Raw genomic sequence first — 23,178 nt, 5'->3', positions numbered from 1 at the left:
TCCCGGGACGAGACGCGGATACATTTATTTTCTGATGTGTAGGTACGCGACGACTTTCGGACCTAAAAAATTATTTGAGGTCAACCATGGGACAGGTTCGTTTAAACGGTTTAGCTGTTTTAAACATTCATGAAAATATACCTATAAATATTGATGAAGTGATTAATATATTTTCAAGATCATCTAGAAGAATAAAAACGGAGGATGGGTCAATTTAATTTGTTATGTTTATTAAATTTTGTTATTATTAAAATAATTATTAAATAATCTCTTATAATAAGCATATATAATGAATAAAAAAAACTTAAACTAAATGCCCAGGCTTTTATATACTTCAAGTACATTTTTTTGTTTAGCCCCCCCCCCCTTTTTCATTTCTAGATCAGCGCCTGGAACGAGGTAAGTACGCCTTAAACTGCCAAGCATATCGGGATGAAGAATAAAGAAGATGTAATTACGTTTTATTTCTAGCTCAAGAAATATTCAAAATAACTGAATCGGTGAAAATCTTTAATCACAATGGTGCAATAATTAACGAATATTATTTCAACTTCGTGGAACCAGACACGACATTTACAGTTCTGAAAGAGGACGAAATGTGGGACGACCAACAGAATTCAAAATTGAATGATACAGTAAGTGAATCATTTTTTGAGCTATGGAACGTTAGGATTTCTTTGTAAATAAAACCTTGAAACCTGTACTTAAGGTGTCCTAGACTCTAGGATACCGTATGTATTGTATATAGTTAACTTATATACTAAAGTGTAATGAATTATAATTATAAATGTAGAAATATAAGATAATGCACATTGTTACCTACCAAAATTTTGAAAAAAATGTTATGTTCTTAATTTAAATAATATTTTTTTTATAATTGTAATATTTTATTACATAATATAACATTTATACTCTAACCCCCCCAAAATAATTTTCTGGCTACGGCCTTGGATACAATATTTTAAAGATTATAAAATAAAAAATAAAAATATTTCAAATTATCGATAAGTCAAATAATTCAAATAAATTATAGATAGTTGTAGTAGGTACCTAATCTTTTAAAAAGGCTATTAACATAATGTTGTTTAAAATCGTGATATAAAATAATATTATTGTTAATATTTGAACATTATTTATTATATTTAAATTTTTTTAATGAAAAGTAGGTGTATTATACCTACTACTAGTAAGTATAATATAATTGTAATTAAATATCAATATTGTGATAATTACACTAATTAGCTTTTTATTTGTTCGTCGGTAGTTATTTTCCGGGGATATTTATTCCGAAATTCACTGTCTCTATAGTCTATACTTTAGTTCAATGCATATTCATTAAAATTATTTATAATAATCTTACCAATATACCGACATAAACTGTTTCCTTAAAATAAATACAGGCATACAGCTAATGATATTTACCATATTAGAAATATATAATTTATAAAAAATACTGTTTAATTTTTAAAGATTTATTAATATTTTGGGAAACAAATGAATAATTTATTTTGCGGGGGCTATTACAAGTTTTGGAGGGAGAGCTAAGCCCCCAGTTCCCCCTAGTTTCACTTATGTAGATCACAATCATTAAGGCTGTTCAAATCGAGTCTTTTTTTTAGGCATTAAGTGGAAAAAAAAATTATATTTTTTGTTCAAAAATTATATTTTAAAAATTAAATTTCCAGAAGTCCAATTTTAATTTTGAAAAAAATATTTGAATTCTTTATTCTCTTTTCTAGGTTATATAAGAAATTGATTTGTTATTTTATTTTATTGCCACTAAAGTAAAGGTTAATTTTGAAAAAAAAAAATTTAGTACTTTACTAATTAAACAATACAAAAGTTCAAAAATCCATTTCCGACATAATTTAGAAAAGAAAATAAGGAATTAAAATATGTTTTTATAATTAATATCGGAATTTTTCTTTCCGCATTTTGGGATCTTCATGTTGAAAATTTTTTGATCTCAAAATAAAGTCTACGTGTAGTATGTAAGTAGTAGGTACGTGACGTATTTCCAAGAATCTTAGCATTAAATGTTCGGGGAACTTACGCACATTAATGATCATTCGATACACACAATCACACATTACCCACAATGGATAGGTAAATGAAAATAAAAATTTCCTAAAGAATGGTTTTCTTTCACCAGTCTCAATTACCTATAGGCCATAATTATAATATATAGGGCATAAGCTATGATCTTATAGGTATTATGATTTTAACATGATTTATTTTTATCAACACATTTTGTAATATACCTATTATTGCATTAATATTTATTAATTTACATGTATTCACTATATATACACTAAAATAATATTTCTATGTCAATTTTATAAAAATATTATTTTATTAAGTTACCATGAAAACTATTTTTTCAGCATTTCATGATAACAGCAATAATTACATATAATTAATAATAATAAAATATTGTATAATATAATTAATTCACGAGTAGTTGCTGCAACTGAAGTTGTAACCCACATTTACATTCAACTATAGCAAGCTGTACACTAAGTTTTAACATGGTTTTATAACACGTAATAATCTACTTATATACTTATATTTAAATAATAAGTATTTACAATGTGAGCACATCCGGACAGCAAGACGATCGTCATGAAAGTGATAATAAATAAATGTGTGATTATACGGTAGAGATAAAATCATTTTTAGTGCTCAAATTTTATCGTTTATAATACTGGGTATATTATATCTAAAAAATCATATTGAAAGTGCTCCATGTAATGCACTTTATATTAGCCCGGATATACAAAATTAATTTATTTCGATTTGTGGAAATTTAATTCTTGAAAAAAGTCAATAGAATAAATAAATCAAAGTGTATTATGGCAGATGAAACAACCGACATAAGTAAAATTGAATAAATGTCCTTATGTATCCGATATATAGATATGTCTGCAGATAATTGTAATGAATTTAAAATAAGAGAAGACTTCTTAACATTGTTTTAATTTATTTTAATGTTTTGGTAAAAAGGTTAAAAAATATATTTTTGTATTTAATTAGTTAAAAAAATCGAAGATAGCCATTTTTTAGTGTTTATTATTCTGAAAATATTGACGTTTCAACATTTTGATTTCAGCATTAATCTCCTGATTTTTAATATTTTTTCTACTTACTAGAAAAACAGCTAATTATTAGTGGTACAAAATATGTGGCCCGCGACCCGCGTGCTTGTACGGCAGGCGAACGCTTTCAGTGTGTCTCGCAATAAGCATATTGTTTTACTTTTTCAAAATGTATTGATCAAATTTTAATTAATTATTGTACAAAAATTCAATATGTACATCTTTGTAATACCTACTACCTAGTATTAAATACGGTTATATTATAATAATTATAATCAATAGATAAAATAAATTTATTTTGTTTATTCTGGATTTAGCAAAAAAAAGGTGTTTTTTCCGTAAATTTATAAATACGTAATAGTTAATATTATTTTAATACTAGCTCTAAGTGAAACTCGGGGACCCGTTAGACTCGCTGAGAATGGGTACACATTTTGGAGTAAGAGTTGATTGAATTATGAATTGAAGTATGAAAGTCGTGACAGTTACAATTTACTTGTTATTATAATTATTATTATTGATTTAAAATGTTAATACCTAATATTGAACTTCAAAAATTAATTTTAAATGGTAAAACTGCGGCTGGGAAAATTGACCGCTCCGAGCGGTGTCCTAACGCAGTTGTGCGCGTGTCTGATAATTTATTCAAATTGCAAATTATTGAAAAAGATTATGTCATTAACATGAAATGTGACGTTTACGCCAGTAAAACTGGCTGAACTTGTAAGAAATCATCCTTGTTTGTATAATTTGGAAAACAAATTTTACAAAAATTAACTAGTAAGGAAAAAAATGGCAAGCATAGTTAATTTTTTTCTTTAATCACTAAAAAGCAATTGAAAACATAGATTTAAAAGTGATTAAAACATCTTTATATCATATTATATAATATCAAACATTATATTCAAAGCTTGGATTTATATTTTTTTATATAGGTAGAACAGATATTTTAGAATATTTTATATTAGAACAAAATTTGGATTTGTTATATTTGATATATTATTATGCACAATAATATCAAAAATTATGTTCCTTCTTAAAAATATAAGTTTAGGCACAAAAAATTACCAAATAGGTAGTAAAATATTCTCGTACAAATTGGTTTTTTTCATTACACTGTTGAAACATATTTTGCTCAAAGCATATGTTATTACGCCATACAGGCATAGATCTATAGGGAATGCTAAAGTGCTATTTACCCTTGGCATGTTACTTGCTGGAAAACAAATACTCTACACAACATGAATTTTTCAGTAGGCTGGGGAAATTTCTAAACAAAATTGATACAAAAAAATAATGTATAAGTATTTTTTCCCTAAATTTCTGCTAATTGATATGCAGATGTGACTGTAAAAAAAATTGATTCTAAAATACAGAAGAAGAGACCTTAAAGTTAGCACCCCCCATAAAAAAAATCATAGATACACCACTACGCCATACAGTACTATCGACCAGCAATACATGCAAATGTATAAAAATATTTTTTAAATAAGTACTTTAATCTTAGAAGTATATGAACGGTATATTAACAGTGCCGCAACAACCACAGGGGCAGACGGAGCAATGCACATGTAAATGGCCGATAATCGTTGGCTCAGGGGGCCCCGTATCTATTTTAAATTTTTAAATAATTGCATTATAATCTAATGTTTAAATCAAATAAAATATATTAAATAAAAATATTTATTTTTATAATTTATTATGCTATTTGATTTGTTGTTGAAGAATGGGGCTCCTATTTATCCATAATAATATCTATATTTATCTATAAAATTATATTATTATAGTGTTTTATTGTTTAATTGTTATTGAGTTACATTTATGTGAAAAGGAAAGCTTTAATTAATATTTATAATAAAAAAATAACACCTATAAGTGTAGTTATATTTGAATAACACATAATACATAATACATAACACATAATACACTGGGCCTACACATTATATTTTTAGGCTTTTTAAAAAAAAATCACCATCATTATTTATTTTTGTATGTAACCTATAAAAAATATTATAAGTATACATAGATCTCAGAGCCCCATACATTGACTTTGTTCGGGGCCCCAAGAATCCTAATTGCGGGACTGTATATTAAACACTTTTTTCTACTAATAAGTAATGATAACCTAACATATTAATTTATTCCTTTGTTTCTTAATTTGTTTTTATTGGTAATCCTTGTCAAATAAAAAAATGTTGACAAGTGGGTACCGCTCTGCTGAACAGTAGTTGTAATTGATGTATTATATTTGGATATATTATAAACCGATATGAAAAACGATTCTGAGCGATTAGTGTAGTCCTTATAATATTATTATTTTTATTCGTTGCTAGGGTGATATACAAATCGTTATAGATTAAAATCCCATTTTTAGCGGTTTTTCGTAATTTATTTCTCAGTAGTTTTTCTCGACGCTTTCTAAAACTACTTGGAATTTTCAATTTTGACTTCCCTAAAATACCAACTAGGTTCATTTTTCTATCAAAAAAGATTCTGATCTCAAAATAGAAGCATTCTTACAATCCGAAATGTTGCTGACAGACAGAAAAAAACACACATAATCAAAACTTTAAACGTCAAAATCTTAAACCAAAAAATAGTTTCCGTCAAAATTCTGATCGTCAGATTAATATAGTTATACCTACACTTATACCTCACCAGCCACAAGATAAGCCGTATAATATTTTGTCCATCCATAACATTTAGTCATTAACAATGTACATTATCAATGTTATACCTATTCTGATATTCAATTCATATAAAGTTTTATTTATATTGCTATTATTACATATCTATAAGTTTGAACTCAAGCGGCGAGCGCAGAGCTGAAAGTACTTGTAATATTACCTATAGACTTTATAGTAACCTTAGTTGCCAATTGGTAACTTACAAGTAATAACTTATAAATATGTGATATAAAAACATAGTTTTATCATTATCAATATCTAAGTTTAAAAACTAATCATTGATTGAGATATTATTATAAAATGTAATTAAACATCATAAAATACTTTTACTAGTATACTATAGGAAAAATGTGGGGGTGATAACTGATAAGCACTTTCTAGTTCCTACTTCCTAGTTCCTAGCCTTTCTCCAATCCATATTTATATCTAAGTAGTAAGCCGCATGGTTACTACACAACTGTTTTGGTCGTGTTCCAAAGACCTATGTATTTTGGTTGAGAAAATAGGTAAAATACATAGGTACATTAAAATAAGAGCATAAGTATCACCATAGAACAATATAGAAGCGAAACTAGATCAGCTGATTGGGGTCTTGTTTACCCACGATTTGAAGTCCAAACCTCCGAAAAACATGGAAACGTTTACCGCACCAATATGATGTTAGACCCAAAGTCACCCATATTATGTAAACGTTTACTGGAACTTAGGCGGGAAACGCTACGCGGGGTCAACTTGTTTACCATTCCCTATTTCACGTATGCCACGCCCCCCCCCCACCCCCCAAACCCTGGAGACCGTGTTCATGGCCACAATCGCCCGATTCAGTCAATTCACGGAGTCTCATACCCCTGGTACCACTTACCTATATTCATTCAATCTTACCAACGTCATCTTACTTCATATTATTCGATATTAATAATTAATATGTTGTTATCCCACACGTCATGAATATACCCGTGATGTGTAAGTGTAATGTTATATGATACCGCTTCATAACTATACTATAATGGTAATACTCACTTGTACAGGCACCGTCGTAAAGTGCGTATACGCTGTGTGTGTACTGTCACAGTTTAAATTGTCCAGTTGTACGTTATTATTAGGGAACGGATTTTATTTTAGTATAAAATCAAAAATATTTAAATATATATTTGTTTATTACTTAATAAATATTTATTTATAAATGTATAATATTTAAATATTTGAATTGAAAATAAGATAGAATTATTAAAATTTTGTTGAAATATAAGCTTTCTGTCTCTATTACCTCTAAGTTTACTGGTATTGATGTGCTGAATAACTTGACCACGTTGGTCGATAGATACTGATTTATCACAAGACTGACAGTATAAAACGTGTCCATCACTCCTAAAAGTTTCATTTGGAAATTCTTCCAAATAAATACTAACTTTTGACCTTTTTGTGCGAGCTACTTTGGGCATATTTAAATAGTTAACAATATTACATTAATACACTACACAAACGGACACAATACGAAAATAAAGTGATCGAATAACGCTCATACGAATACTGATCGAAAAGTGAACGCATATACTTGTATACCGAAATTACTACCTACTACTTAGATAACATATCGAATCGTTGTCGTTTGATGTCAAAGGTGTACAGTATAGAGACCTAATCGTATCGCATATCGTATCGTAAAATACTAAAATAAAAATGAACATTTTTCAATAATATAGAACACGTATATTTATTTGTAAAAAAATTTAATTATTCTAAAATATTTAAAAATTTTTAAAATAAAATTAGCATCAGATTACTTGAAATTAAATGAAACGTATACATATATCGAAAACTTTCCGATGCTAATACTACATAAAAATATTTATTTAAATTAAAATCCGTTCCCTAGTTATTATATATTATACTTATACATAATCATAGAGTCGTGTTATTATTTATTTATAGTAATACTAAAGTCATTAGTCCGTCAAGCTTCACTTTCAACAATAATAATAGTTATCATAGAGTACTGGCAAAAGTTTCATAGATATCATAATTATACCCAAATGTTTACATAATTTTGTTACATAATGTAAGTATTTACCAGTAATTAAAATCTAAAACAGTTATAATTGTTACTGGCACTCCCAGCTATTCCCTTTAAAAAGCTAAACGGTTTTTCTAAAATGTCCTGGTTTATTTTTCTTGTTAAGACATTTGAAGTCCATATACATTTTTTAAGACTTTCATAAAATTTTAGAGGGATATGTTGCGGATTAAAATTCTTTTAAGTATGTTGGAGAATAGCAGGGATAACAAATAAAAATACATTATTAATTATGCATTATTAGAAATAAATAATCAAAAATATTACCCTTTTGAAAAGGAAGAAGTGATTTTTTGCCATGAACTCTCATATTATGTTTAATGAAATTGTTCATTTTCTCAATTATCTCATTTCGAGTTTGTCAATTAAGCCCATAACTTTTTACACCTTCATCTTACTTATTTTGTGTATTTAATAAATCGAACCATTCATTGAATAATAAAATGATATCTGCAGCCTATTTCAAATTATATACATTTAATAGGTCAGCAAAGAGTAATATAGTATTTACTATATAACTTGAAAATAATTATTCTGTTCTATGTATGAGCTTAAGGTATTTTAACGTTGCTAATACATTAGAGACGTATATTATATTACCTTTACCCACTGAGAAAACATTATTCCCTAATCAAAAAATCATAATACTTACATATGATTGCTTTAGCTAGTGTTAGAAAGCAACTGAGCAGCCAGTTTCACATTCATCCGCCCTGTTCCCTCAACCAATAAATGACAGCTAGTAACTTTATGAGCTAATTTATATTTTAAATTATATTTTATGTTAATTGTAGAAAATCATAAAAACCTTTCACATAATTTAAAATGTACCAAAATAAACTAAATATAATTTCCAATGTAATCTTAAGGAAATCCAAAAATATGATAAGGACTTACTTTTTGTCTTTAAACCCAGCATTTTAATTTTTAAAGCCATATTTAATAGGTATATAATAAATAATAAAAATGTATTTTAACTCAATTTATACAACATAGTACAATATAAGACAATATAAAATTTATTACATGAGTTGATTATCCTTCTCTTTAAAGAAGCTTGTGAGGAAATTAATACTGTCATTCAAGTTGTTCATAGAATATTCTACATTTCTATCACTGCTAAAATACATATAACTTTATTCTGCTCTTCTACGGACATTAGAATATATATCTGATCCTTATATGTGCTGTTTTCCACAGAGCATACCTACTAAATAACATTAAACTTTAGTCTAGGACCTTCATCTATTTCATAGTTGGAGTTTATTTATTTTTATGATTTACTTGTAGTTACATTAAATATGTACTATTTAGATTGGTTATATTATTTTTACAGATTTGATATCAACTTTCAATATGTGACCAAATTTCTGCACAATGTTGTACAATATTATATTATATTACTCATTTTTTGATATTTGATATTTTTTTTAGTATACCTAGTAATATTTGATTTCTTTTCACAAACATCAAATTGAATAGTTACCTATCACATTGCTAAGGCACAAAACATATTTTTACATTTTATATAATATATTATATTAATTTAATAAAAATACATTTAAATAAATATTTAATGATTTATAACACAACCTAAAATACTTTAAAAGCATATGGATTGTCATTGTTTCACACCATTATAGTATCTACCTTTTTTTTTTAAAATAATATTCATCATAATATATCCCAGACACAGATGTCATCTTTCATCTTTTCTTTATTATCACGGAGTCCTACTATATATTAGTATAACTATGTTTGATAACTTAACAAAATTTAAAATAATAATTTTTCAGTCTCGTTACATTGCTCACTCCATGTATTTCTACCAGGTCAACGGTAAAGTAAAATATATTATATTAACATATTATTTCAATACCTTTCCCCTTTAAATTGTAGTTTGTATAACTAATGTTATTCTATTTAAATATATTTAGCACATTAAAAACACAAAATAATTTAACATTTATTTAATTATATTAAATTAAAATTGAACTACAACTTGAAATGCATAACTCATACATGACATTTTTTCAGCGCACGAAAAAAAAATATTTTTTGTTTATTTATAGGGTTGCCATTGGTTACATATTATACTACTAGATATTATAATATAATTATCTCAAATATGTTGTATACATTTTTTACAAATATATTTATAAAAAAAGCAAATCTATGGCACACATAATGCCGGACAAAACTGCTAGCTTAAGATAAATATTGGTCAAACAAATTTAACAAGTCTCATATACAAATTTCTATAAACATATGTACAATGGTGATAGTGATTTTGAAAACATCAAGAATGAACAGAGGTAACAGTGATTCTTGGGTTCATTCAAGGTTTTTTACAAGCCGGTGGACATACAGGTTGTAATGTTTCTAAAAAATAAACAAATAATGATGGTTAATAAGAATCTTAAAATTACAATAAAATCAATTTTTCATTAGAGGTTAGAAATTATAAATCAAGTATAAATTGACTAAACTGATACTAAAGCATAAATAAATGTTATACAGGAAATATAGGCTTATTATTTATTGATGAAAAAATGAAGCTGGGTCTTTCTTACATATATCTATAAAGCAGGGCTCAGTAACCCATGAGGCATGTGGCCTCATTGTAATTTTATGTGGTTATGTGGCTTGCTAGTAAAATGTATTAAAGTCATGAATTATGACAGTATGGACTAGAGACTGTGAATTAAAACATTTTTTGTTCGTAGACACCTTGTTAAACTAATAAAAGTAACAATTATGAACTTAAATAAACTAAATTTGATATGATTATACAACTATTGTGGTCAGTGAAAAATTTTATATTAATTTATATTTATAATAAATATTTAAGTTCTTAAAAATCAAAAATGTTGCCAACCCTTACTGTAAAGCTATCATTGGAGGTTAATAATATCCAAGTATTGACTTGATCAAAAAGTATTTTTTATCAGAATTGGATCGGTGTGGGCCCAACACAAATTCAATTCTACAGTAAATGCATTTAAAACACAATAAAATCAGAATGACAATAGTGCAATAATATGATTTTCACTCGCTACCTACTTTCAATAGCATTTAAAATAAATGTGTCTAACTGATCATTTAGATATAACAATATATAAATAATTTTTAAGCATTATTTAAACAATCAGATTAAACAAAATCATATATATCTATACACGATGTAGAGAAGATATCTTCTCTATATTATAAGACATATTTTAAAACCAAATGTGTGTAGCTTATATACTCAACAACTACTAAATTTAATTTGATGAAAATCTTAGATTGTTTTTTGAGATTATGTAGTTAAACCACATTGAAAAATAAACCAAGTGCTAAATCAAATACACAATTTGCGGTTGATCATCTAGGCCGAATTATTTCACAAAGTTAGGTACCTAGACTGACGCCGATTTGTCTGTGAACTGAAGTACACTAAAACTGAGATACACCCTACCCTCATTCTGAGATACACCTATATAGCGTATATACTGTTTAGGATTTGCCACAAATAAAACTGCACACGGGTGAAGTCGAGATATTCAATTAGTTAAATATAATCTTATTTATAGTGGTTTGAAAAATTTAGATAGGTAATGGAATAACAATACATTTAATGGATTTAGGATAAATTAAAAAAAAAGTGAATATACTTTTTTAAAATTAAACAAACTAATTGTATGAGTAGTTTTATTTTGAAAAAGTAAAAAAGATCAAAATACACTTTACACAATATTTATTGGAAATAAAATGATGAAATAAGTTTCTGATTTGTTTTTAAAGTCATTAGATTGTTGAATATATTCTCTAATTGTATTTATTTCAATATTGTATATAAATTCTACTCTAGAAATTAAACAAATATAACAAATTTTATTACTAGAAACCAACTTCACCAAAATCAACATTTAAAATAATATTATTTCTGGACTCGGAAATATTTAATGTTAGTCTTGTTATATCAATAACAAACAATAGTACAAATTATTTAAATTGTTTTGGAGTTATAGGATCTTAAGCTGATTGTCCAATTTATTTGTTTGTAGACACAAAAAACACAAAAAAAAATCTATGTAATGTAAATTACAATAAGTGATTATAATCATACCTTTTTAGGTTATATAATTGCAGTTAAAGATTTAAGGAAACATTTTAAGGTACAAACTTGTGATGGGATCTTACTTATCTAAGAAACTGTTCTATTAAAAAATTTAAGTATAATAAATAATTAATTTAATTAATTTATAGTAAAAAATTAATAAATAAAAATGTGAGAAATGTAATTTAACAGTTACCTACAAGAATTGTTCAAGACATTTGAAATCTATTCAACATAAAATAAATGGTCCAGACCAAATTATTATACTAAGATTGCACAAAAATAAAAATATTTTATAGACAATAATAACATAAATTGTTCATATACATTTAAAGAGATTGCAAATTCTAAAAGTTATGATAAATAAATGTTCCTATAGATGGTAATTGTATGTTTCTTGAGTTGATATTTATTTTAATTTAGATTCCAACAGCTTAAGAAAATATTTAGTAGCATTTTTATCAAAAAATAAAATATTGGATGAATTTTTTTAATTTGCTAAAAAATATATACAAAAATTAAAAACACCAGGTGAATAGAGAAATGAGGGAACTTAACTATTAGTTACAATCACACTTAGAAGAGACCATACCCGTTTGTGTTTTCTCCATTTTACAATGTGGCAAATTGTTCTGAATAATTCATTTAACAGTCTTATATTTAATTTTAGATTGATTTGACCTATTACCAAATTTAGATGTAAGAATATAATATCTACTCGATGACATAGGTTTTTATTTCTATTTTAATTTTAAAACTTGTTATAAGCATTTTAAAATAGTAAACTGTTTGACAATTTTAATCTTATTCAAATATTATTTGTATCCCAATTGTTTGTCATAATCTTTTAGGCTATAAATATCATTTATTTATAAAAGAGTTTGGGTAAGATAATAATAAAATTAATTGATTCCATGTAACGAGGAAAAATATACTTCTTTCAAATATTATAGAAAGTACAATGGTTAAAAATATATGAAAATAAAAAATTTACATGAAGGACAGAATTAAGATTTATTGATTTATCGAAATTTTACCTAATTCTTTAGATGAATTATCATGAATTTTCTTAGAAATCAATTTAAAGAACTCCCAAAATATTTCACTGAAGAACATTTGAATTTAGTTACTAGAAAATTAGCTAATCCATACAAGTATACGGATTGTTCTGAAAAATTTAATGAAACCATTTTACCTCCTACAGAAAGTTTTTATGGTTCTTTTCTTGATAAAAATATAACAATAGAGGAATAAAAAAATGCACAAAAACTTTGGAAAGTGTACATATATATTCAAAATCTTCGTGAATTCACTGGTTTATAAAATACACTAGCTGATGTTTTATTATTAACAGATAGAATAGACAATTTTAGAGTAAGTTCTTTAAAATATTCATAAATTAGATGCTATGTGGTATTATACCACTCTAGGATTTGCTTGGGTTTGTATTTAAAATGAAAATTGATTAATGAGATTTAGTATCAGATGTTGATCAACTTTTGATGTTTGAACTTTGAATCAGAGGTGGTTATCACAATGTTCTCTCAGATATTTGAAAGTAAACAGAAAATGTATGGAAAATAAATTAAATAAAAATATGGAATCAATATTTTTTAGAATTAATTTATCTTATCCTAAAAAGAGCTTCTAATATACATGTAGATTTTTCCTTAGCACCTAAAAAAAAAATTATATTTTCTTGTTCTTAGTTCACATTAATTTCTGTTATGTTAATAATATTTATGAAATTGAGAAGTGTTTAGAAAAAGGCGCTAGCCCAAAATCAGCATATTTTATGTACTCTTGTATATTATCTAAAGTTATTTTTTAATAACTAATAACCTAAAATATGCAAGTTTAATACAATCTTATAGATAATATTTATGAAAATTATATTCACCAAAAAGGTTAATGGTAGCTTCGGCAGTTCCCAATTTGTTCATTGCTTTGCAGGTGTAATTGCCATAGAAACGGTATAGGATTTTTGTTACACTTAATGTGGACTTGGTGAATTCATCTGTAGACGCCAATTCCCATATTCTAAATGTAAAGGAAAAACCAAGTTCATTAGAACAAAATTAATGTCACACTAAACAATGAAGTAGGTGGTTGAACTTACCTGTAATGTTGATTGTTGGAGAGCTGTACTTGATTATTTGTCCAAATAATTACTGGTGACGGATATGATTCAACATTACAAGAAATATCCATATTATTCAATAGGGATTGTCCTAAATGACGTTTAGGAACAGTGATTATTGGAGCGAATTCTACATGTATGGCAATTCTATGTCTGGAAGCTTTGCCAAAACCATTTACGGCTATACAAGTATAAGACCCACGGTCATATTTTGTGATAGCGGGAATTTTCCAAATGTTACCACTGTAAGACAACATTTATATTATATGTATGCCAATGTCAAATATTTAATTGAAAATAGTAAATACTTAAATGCATTTAAATATATATTTTCTTTAAAGTTTGAATTTTTGTAACTGATTGATAATCAAAATTAAAAGGTACTTCCTGTATAGGTAGAAACGGGAAATTTGGTACAAATGTATGTCTTATAGTGCAAATAAAGGGAACAAAAAAAAATGTAAGTTTTGCCAAACTGAGTGTAACTTTAAGGTGAGTAGGAATATGTAATCATTATGTAAATAAAAACCCTATAAATAAACAAAATAAATCTGATTGTATGATAATATAAAAATAATCACTAAACTCTTCAACAAATGTCCAAAAAATTTAACAGAAGATAATCTATATCATAAACCTCCTCCTAGGCCCATAGCTATTGTGGCCAAGTCTTCTCTTTCTTTAATCTATAATCTCAATACAAAAATACACATATGTGCGACAAAACTCTTTTAATTTTAAATATATTATTGTAGGAAACCTAAAGTGTGTAGGTACCATTAAACTCAGATGATGGTTTTCATAATTATCTATTGAAAAAAAAAAGCTTACAAAGCATTTTTATACAAAGAGTATGATATAAAATATAAATTGTACATAATGAACAAGATTTTTGTGACCAATGTCAATGTTCTGTATTTTCTGAATCTATGAAGCAATTTATTTCAAAATTAGTTTTGTTTATAATTTTGTTATATTTTGTGAAATGTTAATAATTTTATGTTTTCAAATTTGTTATTGGCTTATGACTATAAACTTGTATCAAAAACTATTTATAATATGTTTTACTACTACATTTTAGTTTAAAAGAAAGGAGAGGTATTTTACTTATAAATTGATCTGTTGACACTTAAAATTCCATTATTTTCTCTCTTCCAGAAAATTCTTGTACTTGGATTTCCACTTGCGTAACATTCAAGGGTCACTTGTTGACCTTCCATTACAACCATTGATGAGGTGGAATTGTCATGTATCATTGGGGGTCCGCGTACTTTCAACTCAACTTTAGCAGATATTATGTGATGTAATCCAATAATTATTTGGCAGTGGTAGAAACCAGAATCAACTTGTTGAATATCATTAATCTGAAAATTAAAATTATTTCCAAATTGTATTAAAATTGAGTAAGCAGTAAGTATATAGTGCTTAACTAAAAAAATCATAATGCTAGTTTCAAAATGCATGTATATCAATGTCCAGATACCTGTAATGTATAACGTATTAAATCCATTTTTGAGTCTTTTGTTATTGATAATCTAGAATCTTTGATATTAAGGGTACTTCCAAAAGAAAAAAGGATAGAATCATTAGATTTCTCTAAGTCAAACTTCGTCCACAAAACATAATAATCTAAGGGGTTTGAAACTGTGCATTCCATTTCTGCTTTATCGCCAACATCTTTTATTTGGTTTTGTGAAATATGCGTTATTATTGGTGTCATCTGTGAATAGGCTGAAATAAAAATAAAAAATTAAATATAAATAATTTGACAATCAAACATACTTTTAACAATGGCTAACAAAATCAATAAAGATCACAGTAACTGGTTATTGAGTTTAAGACATGGGAATAACAATCATAAATTATAATAATTTTTTATGATCGTCATACATCAGATGGATCTATACAGTTTTTAAGTACAGTGATAAGTGAATAATTTTGTTTTTAATCACCATAAAAAGGTATTTAATGTTTGAATAATTATTTTATTATTATTTTCAAATCTGAACTATATTTATTAACTTAAAAAATAAGAATCCTTTTCCATTGTAAATTTGATTCATCATGTATCAATTCGATGAGAGTTGACAGGCATTACATGTGTAAATACTATACAAGATTAGAGGAATCGTAATCAAATTATACAGAACACATTTGTTAAAACATTCTTAGTAATTCATAGTTTATCATAGTTTAATTCTGTAATTAAATACAAAATAAAAAATGCAACTAAAAATGTAATTTTATGCAAACATTATTTAAGTTATAATAAAATATTATACATTGAGGTACCTCGAATATTGTTTTATGATTATTAAAAAAAATGTATAACATTTTCTGTAATTAATTAAATTAGTCTCTTTAATATTTTTAAAATAGACATTCTAAAATGAAGTAGGATTTAAAAATTAAAATAATCTTAAGGGGCTTGGGGCCAGTTTTTCAAATTTATCGCAATTCAATAAAATTTGAAAATTATATAATTTTAGTTGCCACATTGAATATTATACTTTTCCACTAATCTACTGTCATCACCTGTATAGCGGTAGTGGGGGGAGGTTAATACGATTGTATTATATCAAAAAAATGACTTCACAGGAATAATTCACAGACCTTGAAAAATTGTCCGATTTTGATAACTATTTTTTTATCTGAAAGAAGAACTCCGATTTTATTATATTTCAAATAATGGTATAATATAATTTGAAAAAGAAGCATAAAAGTTAAAAATGTATTATTTTTGAAGATACATTTTAAATTTTGAGATTAAAATATTGAAAAACGGAGTTCATTACTGCCTGTAGAATATTATACTATATAAGTTCAAAAAAAAAAAATTATCAAATTTGGTGGATTCTACAAAACAAGATCATTATTCCCGTACAGTGTATTTTTGTGGTCCAAATTACATTGGCACCGGACACCATAACTATACGCCATCAGCGTAGACTCAACGTCAACTGTCGCTTTTATTATAACTTTGAATTATAATATATATATTCTAATTGTTGACGTACATGGTGCACTTGTTGATTGTCGACAATGGATTTAAGGTCAGACCATTTATTGATAATACTATAAAAGGTCGTCTATGTTTGCGGTATGGTGTATATGTATACTTACTGAGGGCAATGCACAGCACGAAAACGACACCGTAGATAATCTTCATCTCGAAAACGGAATTTACTTCTCAGAAAAACGAAAAAAGAGAAATAAATATTGTGACTTGTTGGTATTATTTATCAAACCCCAAGCAGAAGAGAAAAATATTTTTAAGAACTGTAACGTTTGGTGTAGAAAAATCGAATTCAGTTTGCTGCACAACCGGAATTTTGTCGTCGCAAAAAACGTGGTTACCGTTCGAACAATTTACGTTGAGAGATCATTGGCAAGATTTCTAAACCTATTGGAGTTGTGAGTAGGTTGTTTCTGATTGGCCCATATTTTAATAAAGGCGAATTCTAACCTATAAAATCAAATAATAATTATGTTTATGTAGTTTAATGATAATCTGATTAGACATATTGATTATTATTTTAAATGTATTTATTAAATTGTGTTTTTATAAAACTTATACCACAAACCAATAACTTAATAAGGAGTGTTCATTATAAAAAAAATTTACTCATTTTTTGATTGGTCCATATTTTTATGGCGGCAAATTGAAGCCTATAAAATCGAATAATAATTATGTATATTATTATGTTTATGTAATTTAAAGATAATCTGATTAAACAAATTGATTATTATTTTAAATGTATTTATTAAATTGTGTTTTTACAAAACTTATACCACAAACCAATAACTTAATAAGGAGTGTTCATTATAAAAAAATTTACTCATTTTTTGATTGGCCCATATTTTTTATGGCAGCAAATTCAAACCTAAAAAAATTTACTCAATTTTTGCTTTGTAGGTACTCTTCTATCCACCTATTTAGATTCCTTTGTCTAATCGTGATGTTTTAGAATTATTCAAAATCAAAAAAAAATTAATGTTAATAAATAATAAATAAGAATTATTTATCTTTTTATCTATCTTTATTTGGTCTTAAAACTATAAAATTAATTTTTTTTTTTTTTTTGATTTTTCATAATTAGACTGGAATGGTTCAATTCTTTTATAGTTTTCAATTTATTTTATTTATAATATAATTTTAATTAAATTCATTATTTTAGATCTTTTCCACAATAAATATTGAGGAATATTTGTTTAAAAGTGAAATTCAGAGAGTTTTTAATGTTGGTGCAAAGCATTTTACACATTATAGTATATCCACTATCGTGGTTCAAAGTTATACAACTCTCTATATTACTCTACACCAAATAAAAAAAAATAAATAAATAAAAGATAAAAGAAATAATGTGCTTTTGTGTGGAGTATCCTCAAAATACAGTAGATACCTACCTATGAGTTACATCACTTACATCTTATAAGTAATATGAGTAATATTTCTGAGATTAACTTTATTAGGTATTTAAAACAACAATTCATTATACCACTTGAAGCAGCTTATATGAAGGACCTTCAATTACATTTTAAGTTTTTAGGTCAAGCAACAAAAATCTCAACAACAAAAATTGACAATTATTTTTAAGAAATAAATTTGAATGAAATTTGTATAATCATTATACTTAATTTCCAAATACATAAAACACAACGTTTGGTATCTAAAATTTACATTAAAAACAATTTAAATATTCTTAGGCCATATTATGCTTATTGTGACTGTTATAGATTGAATATATTCTAATAAATATTTAAAAAAAAAATTAATATTATCACATTACACTCAAAACATTATGTTATTAAGTACACAGTATTGTATTGCTCAGTTTTAGTAAATTTTGTTTAAGGCAATTTAAATAAAACATAAAAATAGCTAGACATTCATATAAAAACATGTGCAAATTTAATAATAAAACTTTAAATTTTAATTTAGAAAAAACTCCAAAATCCTCTAAAAATCTTTAAATACAAAAAATGACTTTAAATTTAAAATTGTCAAAAAAATCAATGTAGGTATGTTATAAAACAAGTATCGCGTAGATTTGAAAATAATGTAAAGTGCATTATAACCCCAACCTCAATCATTACCGTCATAATATAAAATATTGTAAAATTTTGTAAAATTTAATTCTTATTAAAAATAAAAACATTTTTTTTTTTTTTATAAAGTGATTTTTATTACACTTGATTCAGAGTCAGAACTAAGAATGTTGCTTTTATAGATTATGAGATGTAGTGGTGGGAGCAAGTGTAATAATGCTGTGTCAACTAAGTTTTTACTTTATGGACAAAACAATTAAATGTTCATAGATGGCATACCTACAATAACTACTACTTTTCAAGTTTGTGGTATCAATGACTGAATAATCTAGAAATATTCAATTTTATAAATTACCTAAAATTATAAATCCAACAATAACATTTTATCTATTAAAAAATAATGTATTTGATAATTTAAAATTACATAACAATTAATTAAAATGAATGCTGTAAGATTAAATTTTAACTAACTATGTACGTATAATTCATAAATATTTTTACATTCCTTGTCATATGAAAGAAAACTGTGTCACAAAAATACTTTATAACTAAGGTGCGGATTTGTATGTATTTACATATTTTCACAAAACATATTGTGTTCTAATCGACGTTGATTTAGTTTTGACAAACTAAAAATGTATATGATTGTCAATTGTTTTGTTGACAAGACGAAGTAGATCCTAACTCCAATGAATAAATACTTAATTTGAATATATTCCTAATTAATGTTAATAAAACAATAGTAGAATGTAGTGTTGTAAAATTTATATTTACATACTTATTTAATATATTAATATTATAATTTTCTGTCAAGAATAAAAACATTTTTTTTTTACATATCTTGTGTTTTTAATTACATATTTGGATAAAATTAAATACATATTTATGCACATGTTTTTGAATTTTTAATACATACAAATCTGCACGCCATTTATAACTAATAGGATAGTGAGACAAAAAATGTAAAAAGAAAAATATTTTGCCCTTCCCTTGACAAAATCCTGCAGACGCCCTTGACATGGTTTTATATTATACGCCTACATAGTAATCAATAACTATAGATTAATTTGTTATTTAAGTATATGATTATTTTAATTAACCTACCTAAAATGTATATAAACGTCATAGCACAAGTATGCTCATTACAATTTGATTCATCTGATTATGAAAAACCATTGATCCAAAGAATGTTAGAATATTCTCCTAAACATCAACGAAAACTTAAACCTAATGCTGTACCATCAAATTATTTGGTTGGTTATTATTTAAAAAAAAAAAAAAAATCAATCAAATCTTTTCTAAATCATTTTCTTCCAGCCCAGAATTCAAGAACCAACAATTAAATGTAAGTCTGTAAATACACCACACTCCCTCACAGAATAGTTTATTCCAATCTAGATTTCAAAGTTCTAAAGCACCTATAGAAAACATTGATCCATTAACTTCAAAAAATAAAAATAATTGTTTATTTTCCGGATTTTGGAGTACAATTATTAAATAAAACACAAGATGTTGGTATTCAGTGTGAAATAGGAATGGTGCATCCTAGACTTCCAGTGGAAAGAGCTGATGTTAGTACACAGTGTGGTGATAGCTTGAATGAAGTTGAGACAGGGCCGGCGGAAGGGGGGGGCAAACTGGGCACCCGCCTAGGGCCTCGCGCTTTTTGAGGCCCCGCACTTTATGTGGCCTTGTGTTTTTAATTTTTATATTCTGAGCCGAGCGAGGAATATATTAGTTTTATAATTATTTATTATGATTTATATTTATGTCCTGTCATTTCATGAATTTCTAAATTATTTACAACTTATTACAAGACGTATAATAATAGTATAGATTAATCTTGATAAGGAATAATCTCGAATTGTTTAATAATCATGGGTTTTACCCAATGTTTGCCTTAATCGATGAACACACGAGTGAATCAAAAATACCCGATAACTATTTCATTTTCTTTTGATGCATTGAACTGTCAGCAGGCGCGGTCATCGCTTTTAAAAAGCTATAATACGTAAGTACTAAGTAGCATTATATTACATTATACTTTATAATAGATTATAGATATAGATATTTAATATTATTACAGTCATTATACATCTGTAAATATATTATTTCAACTTTTTTTTTTACCGTTTTTTTAAAAAAAATAGTTTTTATTGTTTTATTTAGTATAGCTAAATAAACTTTAACTTTTAAGCTGTTATTAATCTTACCAATAGATTTAGAAATTATTAGGAAAAGTATTCCAGCTTAATTATTATATAAATATAGGTGCTCATTTTTATTTTTCGAAGTACACATTTGTGATTTCGTAGACGTAGTTACAGATAGTTTGTGTAAAGAAGAAAAACTTAGTATAATAGACCCAGCAACTTGGACTGATAATAATATGACGCAACATATAAGAGCTGAAGTTGTTAAATTTGGTCCATACCAAGTGAAGGATTTTGATTTTCCATACTCGGTTATTGACGGCACAAAAAGAAAATTCTCAACATTTTATTACACAAGAAAATTGATAAATTGTGAAATTATAGAAAGACATTGGTTAGTTTACTCAAAATCGTGTGATCGGGTATTTTGTTTTTGTTGTAAACTTTTTTCTTCATCTGGACCACAGCAATCTTTATTGTCAACTATAGGTACCAACAATTGGAAGTGTTTATCTGAAAATTTAAAATCTCACGAACGTTCTAGCCTACATTTAAAATCTGTACAGATATGGATGGAACTAAAGTTGAGAATTTCGGAAAATTCCACTATAGATAAAGCATATCAATCGGCTATAGAGAAAGAAAAACAACATTGGAAAAATGTGATGATCCGCATCATTGCCGCTATACAATATTTAGCAAAGCATAACGATGCTTTCAGAGGATCTTCAGATGTAGTGAATACGGAAAATAATGGGAAATTTATAGGCATTATTGAAATGATGGGTAAGTTTGACCCAACTATAATGGAACACTTACATCGAATAAAAAATAAAGAAACTCGTATTCATTATCTTGGTCACGACATACAAAACGAGCTAATTGAATTAATGGCAACAGAAGTAAAAACAAATATATTACAAAAAATAAAATTGGCCAAGTATTATGCCATAATTATGGACTGCACACCAGATATCAGCCGACATGAACAGTTATCTTTGGTTATTAGAATTGTTGACATGAATTCTGAAAATGAAGGCACTAATCCAGAAATTAAAGAGTACTTTATGGATTTTGTTAATATAATTTCTAGTACTGGCTTGAACTTATCAGAAGTACTTTTACAAAAATTAGCTGAGTATCAAATACCCGTGGAAAACTGTCGAGCTCAATGCTATGATAATGGCGCCAATATGGCAGGTCAGTATAAAGGAGTACAGGCTAGATTACTAAATCAAAATCCAAGGGCGTTTTTTATGCCATGTGCTGCTCATCGGTTAAATTTAGTAATTGGGGATGCTGTCAAAAGTTCTACTAGAGCTATACATTTTTTTGGTACTATTGAACGAATATATACTATATTTGCAGCATCTACAGGAAGGTGGATGATTTTTACAAAACATTGTCACCGTTGGACTGTCAAAAGGTGGTCAGAAACAAGATGGGAGAGCAGGCATGATAGCATAAAGTCAGTACGATTTCAATTTAAAGAAATTATAGAAGCATTGGACGAAGTTTCAGAAACCACAAATGATTCTTTAATTAAAAGCGAAACACATTCGTTAGTATCTGAAATCAGTAAGTATGAATTTCTTATAAGTTTGTGTGTTTGGTACACTGTACTGAAGGAAGTGAATATTGTTAGTAAAAGTGTACAAGGTCCAAATACCAATTTAGATACATATGCAACATTACTCAATGCTCTTATTAAGTTTATGGGTGAGTACAGAGAAACGGGATTTAATCAAGCTAAACTTGAAGCAAAAGAGCTTGCAGAGTCTTTGGAGATTGAAACAGAATTTAAAGTTCCACGGTATCGAAAAAAAAAAAAGTTGTTTGAATACGAAGGTAATACAAATTATACAACAGATCCAGAGA

The 23,178-nt window shown here is 26.6% G+C and overlaps 3 protein-coding genes across 3 annotated transcripts in view; 1 reads left to right on the top strand and 2 right to left on the bottom strand.

The window, feature by feature from the left end:
• LOC103307947 (E3 SUMO-protein ligase KIAA1586-like) overlaps window positions 1–7,224 on the bottom strand; it is a 10,758-nt gene extending 3,534 nt beyond the window's left edge. The window contains exon 1 of the mRNA XM_029492867.1: window positions 7,084–7,224. Coding sequence (XP_029348727.1) covers window positions 7,084–7,224 — 141 coding nt within the window. The remainder of the gene's footprint in view (window positions 1–7,083) is intronic.
• Window positions 7,225–15,103: 7,879 nt separating this feature from the next.
• Window positions 15,104–15,926, bottom strand: LOC100163745 (lachesin-like). The gene is made up of 2 exons (XM_029485581.1): window positions 15,582–15,926; window positions 15,104–15,462 (listed from the first exon to the last, which is right to left on the bottom strand). Exons 1-2 carry the CDS (start codon window positions 15,816–15,818, stop codon window positions 15,202–15,204), a joined length of 498 nt encoding a protein of 165 aa, XP_029341441.1. The 5' UTR covers window positions 15,819–15,926; the 3' UTR covers window positions 15,104–15,201.
• Window positions 15,927–20,256: 4,330 nt separating this feature from the next.
• Window positions 20,257–23,178, top strand: part of LOC103310522 (zinc finger MYM-type protein 1-like) — a 4,036-nt gene continuing 1,114 nt past the window's right edge. Inside the window, exons 1-3 of the mRNA XM_008189087.1 lie at window positions 20,257–20,400; window positions 20,671–20,762; window positions 21,419–23,148. Coding sequence (XP_008187309.1) covers window positions 20,257–20,400; window positions 20,671–20,762; window positions 21,419–23,148 — 1,966 coding nt within the window. The remainder of the gene's footprint in view (window positions 20,401–20,670; window positions 20,763–21,418; window positions 23,149–23,178) is intronic.

This window comes from Acyrthosiphon pisum, chromosome X (genome assembly GCF_005508785.2).
Source record: "Acyrthosiphon pisum isolate AL4f chromosome X, pea_aphid_22Mar2018_4r6ur, whole genome shotgun sequence".
In the NCBI taxonomy this organism is placed as follows: domain Eukaryota; kingdom Metazoa; phylum Arthropoda; class Insecta; order Hemiptera; family Aphididae; genus Acyrthosiphon; species Acyrthosiphon pisum.
This window is presented reverse-complemented; position numbering and strand designations above follow the sequence as displayed.

Excerpts from the sequence above, each read along its gene's own strand:
- LOC100163745 (XM_029485581.1), bottom strand. The coding sequence starts at position 15,818 with ATGACACCAATAATAACGCATATTTCACAAAACCAAATAAAAGATGTT. Across the intron at positions 15,463-15,581 it reads TAATACGTTATACATTACAG|ATTAATGATATTCAACAAGT; the intron begins GTATCTGGACAT and ends TTTAATTTTCAG.